We start from the raw sequence: 8,350 nt of genomic DNA, 5'->3' as shown, positions 1-8,350 counted from the left end.
ATGGTGGTGTGGTCGCAGCTTCCCCATCTGTAAAATGGGACCATAAGCATTCTCCTCCCAGGGCTGGTGAGGATCAACTGAGGCCATGGCAGCGTTCCTGCTCTGGACCAACCACAGAAGATGCCTAACAGAAATGAACAAAGGCAGACCTGTCTTTAACCCAGACTTTGTTTGCATCCAGAGCTCCCTCTCCTGCAGGTATTTATTGATTATTCCATAATTTTCACTCTTCCCACCAATATTCCCAGAGGGCCTAATCTGTGCCAGCCCAGAAATTGAAAGGAAGGGCAAGAGAATGTTTCTCTGAACCTGGGGTCTTCCTTTGGGTGGAAAATGGAGATCACAGAGTGCTGACAAAGCACAAAGAGGGTAATTTGTTAATTGTTCATTAAAGAGACAGAAGCGAGGAGACAGCCCAGAAGCACTTTCGGTGTCCTGAAAGCGTCCAGAAATCCGAGAATCAGAAGGGCAGTGCCTTCCTGTGGGCGGGTCCTAACAGGGCGCCTCTAGGGTCTGCAGGTTGTGAACTATTACCCGAATTTCTGCATAGTTGCCCCCAGCAAGTAATACAAATATTCGCATTTGTGAATATTTAACTTGCTTCCAAACACCCCTGGAACATTTTAGGGCATAGTAGGGACCAGAGACCATTTATTCAGGGCTCCCGGGTCCTGATGCTGGGCTGATCCCTCCAGCCCTGCAGCTCTTTCATCCCCACACCAGTCCTGTGCACTAGACAACAGTGACCCGCATTTATTGGACCGGACTCAGAGAGGTGCGTGCTGGCTAAGGACACACAGTGGTCATGGCAGAGCTCACACCACACTGACAGTGGATTAATTTGAGCATCTCTGAGCTGTATCTTTCTGAGCATCAGTGTGTTTGTGTAAAAAGCAGATGAAAACACCAACGCGGTAAGATTAGAGCTGGTGCGAGAACAACGCAGAGCCTGGCGTGAATTAGGTGCTCAATAAATAACACGTATTGTTGGGAGCTCTGGTGGCACAGTGCTTAAGGCATTTAACTACTAACCAGAAGGCTGGTTGTTCAAACCCACCAGCCACTCCTCAGAAGGAAGACCGAACAATCTACTTCTGTAGTGATACCGCCTGGGAAACCCAAGGAGGGGTCGCTACGAGTCAACTCCACCACAGTGAGTATTATTGAGACGGTGAGATCTGGTCCTTGAAGCTCCAAAACTACAGTTACTACAGTAAGGGGGCAAAACACAAGCACTGAGGGAACACGACAGCACCCCAAATCCTGCTCCCTGCCGTGGACACACACACACACACACACACACACAGAGAGAGAGAGAGAACAAAAAGGAAAACCCAAGTGAAAAAAACTGTAGAGAAATCATCAGCTCATAATTCTCCCTTTTTAAATAATCCCCTCAGGAAGCAAGTCTGGCGGATGGGTTTTCAAAACACAAACAAGATCAGAGGCGTTTTCCGCTGGATCAGGTCTTTACAGAAGCTGGAAGCATTCCAATAAGCTTGGGGAGCAGAATTGTCAGTGACGTTGTGTGTGTGTGACGCGGAGGGGGTAAGAGGGTGTGAGGCAGGGCGGGTTCTGTGGCCGAACAGCCAGCGTTTGTTGAAATTCCGGCGCCTGTTGAGACGCGAACATGTTTAAAGATGGGAAGGTTCCCTGGCCGTGAGCTCACATCTGAACTCAGCTTTGTCTGGGCTTCCCCTCTTGGTGGACAGAGAGGGTGGGGCCCCTTCTCAGCCCTGGGGGCATGTCCAAGGGTAAGGTGTTTGTTTCACACCCCTGGGACATAGTTTCTCTGGCCTCCCCAAAAGCTGTCACTGACTAGTGCTATTCTGAAGCAGCCACACCTTGAAAGCTGTTCTGAAGCCCCAGATCCATGGAGACCTCACTTGGTAGGGAAAAAATGTGACTTTTCTTCTGCAAACCGCAGAGAACCCGTGGCTCAGGGGCTCTCAGCCCTGGCTGCGTGTTAGAATCATCTGGAGTAATTTAACAATGAAGATGCCCAGGCAAACCCCAGACCAATTAAATCAGAATTTCTAGGGTGGGCCTGGGTCTTAGGATTTTCCCCAAGTTCCCCAGGTGATTATACTGAGCAGCCAAGGCTGAAACCACTAAGCCAGTAAACCCTCACCCCCAAACTCCATTTATACTTGCGTCCTAGAGAGGAAACGGGCCCTGTCCAAGATCAGATGGTTTTGGCATAAGGTTTATAATTGACACTTATTGCATATTGACTAAGTGGTAAGCCCTGTTCTAAGCACTTTAGCTCAGGTGTTAACCCCTCCAACCTTGAAGCCTCTCTGGGTGTGGCAATTAGCACTGAGGACATAGGCCCAGGTGGTAAGGTGTCTGAGATCACAGCCAGGAAGTGGCAGAGCTGGGATTTGAACCCAGGCAGTTGGGTTCCTGCCTCTGCTCTCCTAACCACTGCACTACTGTCTCTGAGTAAAAACCACAGTTCGGGGGCTGACAGCTGTCCTCTCGCCTCCTCATAGAACCCGAGTGGTGGCCATGATTATTCCAGTGTCACAGATGGGAAACTGAGGATTTGAGGGAAAACAAGACTTGCCCGAGATCACACGGCTTTGAGATGTCAACAACCATCATGTATTGAGGGTCTAGGGTGGTGCAGGGGTTAAGCGTTCAGCTGCTAATCAAAAGGGTTGGTGGTTCGAACCCACCAGCTGTTCTGTGGGAGAAAGATGATGCAATCTGCTTAAAGACTACAGCCTTGGAAACCCTATGGAGTAGTTCTACTCTGTTCAAAAAAAGGATGCTATGAGTCAGAATCTACTCGATGGCACCAGTTTTTTTTATTCCTGCACTAGACTTATTATAAGGAGCTCTGGTGAAGTGGATAAGGCATTTGGTTGCCACCCAGAAGTTCAGCAGTTCAAACCCACCAGCCACTGCATGGAAGGAAGATGGGGCAATCTACTTCCATGAAGATTTATAACCTCGGAATCCCAATGGGGTTGCTATGAGTCGGAATCAACTCGACAGCAGTGAGTTTGTTTGTTTGTTTAGTTTTGGGTTTTAGTCTCATTATATTCCTCCTAACATCCAGAAAGGTGGGTGTGAGCATACACAGTCCACAGACAGGAAACTGAGGCTTAGTAAAGGGAACCAGGCTGTCCTTGAGGTAACACCTGGATTTTCTGAGCACTCACTCTGTGTAGTTGCTTTACACAGAGGACCTCAAATCTTTTCACTCTCCTGAAAGGAGTCCATGATTATCACCATTTTGCAGATGAGAAAAGTGAGGCTTCGAAGGATAAAGTGACTGTGTCCCACTGGGAGTGTCCTGTGGCCCCTAAGCTTTCACACGCCATCAACAGAGCAAATGCCCACCTTCAGGAGCCCTGACACTGGCCACCCTCCCTCTTCCCTTGGCGATCCCTGGCTCCAGCGGTTACAGCGAGAAGTCGCCCTCGGCCAGTGCCCGGGCCGGTTACTCTGCAGCAATAAACAGAAGACGCTGGGCGCCTGACAACCTGCGTCTGGAATATGAACATCTGCTCACCCGGGACCCCAAGCGCCCTCCAGGGACTGCCTTCCTCTCAGCATCCTCGGTCTTCAGAGCTGTGCAGTGGGCACTCGTTCTCTGTGGGGTTGCCCTGGGTCCCTCCCTGTTCATCAGCCTGCTGTTTATACAGAGCTGGCTCCCAGGCTGCTGGGGGAGGAGCAACGTCATGGCTGGGGGGGGTGGGGACAGATGCCTCAAGGCTTTCAAGATGCTCAGATGCCTCTTTAAGGAACAGGGTCAACATATCCTGGGCCTTTGTTGTGTCTGTAGGATCTGGGCTGCAAAGCCAGCCCCTCCTCCCACTGTGGGACTTTTTTTTTTTTTTTACGTTCATTGCTGCAAAACAGAATAATACAAAATTTTAAAAGAAGAGGGCTGGCCCGTTCTCCGCACTTTGACAAGCACAGTGGGTGTTGCTGAGAGCAGGAGCTGTGGAGTCAGGCTGCTTGGGATTCAAATCCCAGCTCCCCAACTGACCCCAGATAGGTCCCCCCTCTCTGAGCCTCACATCCTCATCTACGAAAGGGCAGTGAAGGGTCCCTCCCTTATAGTCCTTGTTATCAGGGTAGATGCCATCATGAGGACACAGTGGAGCCCTGTGCCCCCTCCCCCTTTCTCATCCAGGCCACTGCTTCTGAAGACAGCAGGCGGAGAGGGCTGGGTAATCCACTAGGAGTTAGCAGCTCTGAGTCAGGGCTGAGCCACCTGTTACTCTGACTGTTGCAGCAGGAGAAAGGGATGCATCTCTGTGGCCTCGCTTTCTCTACTGTCATGTGAATAAAATCAGGATAAAGCCACTTTCCCAAACTATATCCAGCATTGTGGGGAATTCAGTTGCTGTATCTGGAAGGGAGTCTGGCCCTATCCATGAAGCTGAAATACCCACACATCTGACACAGCGACATCACCCCCATGGACACCCTTGCTTGTGTAGGATGATCAGATACAGGTCACCCCTGGCAGCACTATATTATCAGCTTGAGATTGGGGACAGTCCATGTATCCATCAACAGCAGACTGTAAAATACATGATGACGTTTCTGTATAATGGAGCATTCTGCAGTCATTAAAAGCAAAGGAGAAGCTCTCTATAGACTGACTTGGCTGATACAAAATGATCTGGCTTATGTTTGAGAGAGGCTTTGTAATCACCTGTGGACCTTGGCAATCTACTTCCGTAGTGATACTGCCTTGGAAACCCAAGGAGGGGTCGCTATGAGTCGGGGCCGACTCAACGGCACATAACAACAACAACAACATGGGCCTTGGAGTCCCAGTGCAAGTGGCATATTCTCAACTTTTGGGAAACTGATGAAATGAAACAATGATGGCTCCTGGTCAACGGTGCAAGTTCAACGAGTTTTATTCGGCACCCACTGTGTGTCAGGCTCCTCTATGGATAGTGTCTAAGGCCAGAGCAGTGAGGAACCTGGCCTGGAACCAGATCTGGGTTCTGGTCCAGATCCCATGCTAACTCACCCATGACTGTGGGCGGACCCTGTTGTCTCCTGACCTCAGGCTCCCCATCCGTGAGTGGGGGCTGGGCTGGATGGTGTCTATAGGTCCTTCAGGCTGATGATCCAGGATCTAGGAGTTGGGATGAGGATCCTGGGCCTTTGGCAGAAAACCCAAAAGAACCATCTTCTCTGCTGCCTCAACTGGGCTACTCTTAAGTCACCCACGTATGGAGGCTCTTCTCTGGGATGAGGGGTTCTGAGATGACGAGGCCTGGCTTGGAGCCTTCTGTGCTCAGTGGGGTGTCAGTCCTGAATCACATGGGGCTTTCCTGAGAGCCCCCAGCGAAGCCAGGCCTGTCAGCATCTTCCCCAACCAGGGCTCTCAGATCAAACAGTGAGTCTTTGCCTCTTAGGACTTTCTGCTCAGTGTGATGTTTCTGAAGACTAAAGAAAGAAACTCATGTCCCCATCTCTGCCCTGGACTGACCCTTTCCTCCTTGTGAAGGAAGACAACAGAAGCTTCAAGGGGGAAGAGATTTTCCCTACTATGTGCATTGCTGGGAGCTCTGGTAGCATAGTGCGTAAGGCACTTACTTGACTGCTAACCAGAAGGCTGGCAGTTCAAACCCACCAGCCACTCCTCGGAAGGAAGATGGGGCAATCTACTTCCATAGTGATATTGCCTTGGAAACCCAAGGAGGGGTTGCTATGGGTCGGGTCTGACTCGACGGCACATAACAACAACAATGTGCATTACTGATTCCAAACCCTGAGAGCAGAGCGTGGCACACAGTAGGTCCTCAGCAGATGTTTGCTGAGTAAGAGAAGACATGACCACCACATTGCAGGGGAAGAATCTGCAGTAGGGGGTGAGGTCAGGCCTATGACTGGGAAGTCGCCCAAACTTTCAGCTCCCTCGTCTGTGGGGACCAGATAGGAAAAGGCAGGGGTTTGGAGTCAGGGTGACTAGGTTTCCAGACTTTTCTCCACATTTATCAGCTGTGGGACATTGACCTCTAGGCCTCAGCTCTCTGCTCTGTAAAAGGGAGTGAAAGGTGACTATAAATATAAACACCCACCATCACACCTGACACTTTGCTGTTGTTCAAAAAAGAGAGCTGTTGAAGGACCAGAGAAGCCATCTTGCTGAGAAATCACAGAAGTATAACAAATGAACAGCTGTGATTATGGTAGATGTTGGCCGTGATGATTAATTTTCTTCCTTTTCCCTCTCCCTCCTTCTGCATAAATAGATTAGTCATTCCAGGTTGTTCTCTTTCCTTACACATCCCTGAGAGCATGTGACCTAAACCCACTGCCCATTTTTAGCTGATGACCGCAGTTTGTGGAGTGACATGCCCTGAGAAAAGAGACACGAAGCAACCAAGAAAAAGAAGCAAAGGGACATCCCCAGCCAGAAAGCCTGAGTGTCCCCACTCCCACATTTCCCCTCCTCCAGGGGTAATCTTCCTGGACAAGTAGGAAGCGTTCACAGAACAATTCTGACTAAGGCAGACAAGAGTGACAGAAAGTTCACGGGAAGAAATGACTCATCCTGATGACAACAAGGAGACATTATCAGCATTCCTCAAGTCCCCCACCCCTCAGCTGAATTCCCTTTAAAAGCCCTAACCTTTTCTTAGGAGCTCTGGTAGCGTAGTGCCTAAGGCATTTGACTGCAAACCAGAGGGCTGGCTGTTCAAACCCATCAGCCACTCCTCGGAAGGAAGATGGGGCAATCTACTTCCATACTGATATTGCCTCGGAAACCCAAGGAGGGGTCACTATGAGTTGGGTCTGATTCGACGGCACATAACAACAACAACAGCCTTTTCTTAGCTCAGGAGACAGACTTTTCAGAGAAAGGATTGTCTGTCTCCTTGGGTATTGTACTCAATACATTCTTTTGTTTTCCTGCTTCAACCTGTTGTGATCATTGGCTTTATGGACAGGGGATAAGGACCTTGCTGTTCTTACAACAGAGAGCATTATCACTGAGCTGCTGCCACACCAGGGGGCGGAGCCCCACAATGTACTCACCACTCACGGTCACCTGTGTCCCGACACCAGACTTAAACTCGACGTCATCATCGGATCCTTTTGTGAACTTCACACAGAAGTAGGTGTCAGCGTCTGCTGGGGTGATGTTAGCGATGCGGATGGAAAAGTCCATGTTGCCTCTTTGCGTGGTGTCCGTAACATTTCTCACCCGGGGGAAGAGGCGAATGGGGTCTAGGCCTCCTTTGAAACTGTAGATTAACTGCCGATCTGGCCCAGTCCCCCTGAACCACTGGATGGGTCCCACGGGAACCAGAGCAGAGACAGAGCAGGACAGAGTGACCGCTTCTCCAGCTGCGACGGACACCCTCTCAGGTTGTATCACCTTCAGTTCTTCACCTGTCACTCCTTCAGGAAATACAGTGTCGTTATTTATTCTATGGGGTTCTTCCAGTTACCTAGTACCACACTGACAAGAATATACCACAAATAGGATGGCTGAACAAACAGGAGTTTATTCTCTTATAGTTTGGAGGCTTTAAGTCCGAGTTCAAAGTGCCAGGCTCTAGGGGCTGGGTGAAAGCCCCTCAACCGTGGGCTTCAGCTCTGCCTCCTGCTCCCAGCCCGCTGGAGCTAGAGGCTTTTCTTCACTTAGACAGCTGCTGGCTGCTGAAGCTGAGAAGCCCCAAGGTTGACAAGTAAAAAGGCACCATCTCGATGTTACCAAACCACATGGCAGGACATTAAGTCAAGTCCATTGAAAGTCCCAGGATTGGCAGAGCATGGCAGGCTGCTGGGCAACGACAAGGCTACAAGCAGGGTTCAAGCATGCCATAAGCTAAAGACCATTCCCCAAGGCTTCTCCTCATATACAGAAAGCAGACCACATCCCTAAGGCAACTACTCAGTTGCTCACAGTAGATTCCACCATAGGAGTTGATTACCAGTCTCATCATGGGGAAATATGGCATCCAGCTGCCCAGCCACTCAACCAGGCCCAGCCAAATTGACACACAAAGTACCACAAGGGTCCTGTCCATTGTCTCAGGCATTTATCAGCAATACGTTCGTTCACTCTCTGATGCAAACCATGGGCCAGGCCTTGTGCTCAGCACATCCCATGTACAATTTCATGTAATCCTTACCACAGTCTACACAGTGAGACTACATGACAAATGGGGAAACTAAGGCACACAGTGGTTAATGACTTGGCAGAGTGCAGATGTGAAGCCAGCCTGAGTGAAGCCTGGAGCCCTCTCTGGAAGAGCTGGGCTCTCGGATTCAAATCTGGATTCACCAGGAAGGAATAGGGAGTGGTACCCCAAGAGAGGGCACAGCCTGGGCCAAGGCTAGAAGTGTGCAGCAGCAC

The 8,350-nt window shown here is 50.1% G+C and overlaps 1 protein-coding gene across 1 annotated transcript in view; it reads right to left on the bottom strand.

The window, feature by feature from the left end:
• LOC103191816 (signal-regulatory protein beta-1-like) overlaps nucleotides 1-8,350 on the bottom strand; it is a 21,543-nt gene that overhangs the window by 2,860 nt on the left and 10,333 nt on the right. The window contains exon 2 of the mRNA XM_042783592.1: nucleotides 7,024-7,389. Within this exon, the coding sequence (XP_042639526.1) occupies nucleotides 7,024-7,389 (366 nt within the window). The remainder of the gene's footprint in view (nucleotides 1-7,023; nucleotides 7,390-8,350) is intronic.

Source organism: Orycteropus afer, unplaced genomic scaffold, assembly GCF_000298275.1.
Source record: "Orycteropus afer afer isolate SDZICR_OR568_19922 unplaced genomic scaffold, OryAfe1.0 scaffold00020, whole genome shotgun sequence".
Taxonomy (NCBI): domain Eukaryota; kingdom Metazoa; phylum Chordata; class Mammalia; order Tubulidentata; family Orycteropodidae; genus Orycteropus; species Orycteropus afer.
Note: the sequence above shows the minus strand (reverse complement) of the source record. Positions and strands in the feature narration are given on the sequence as shown.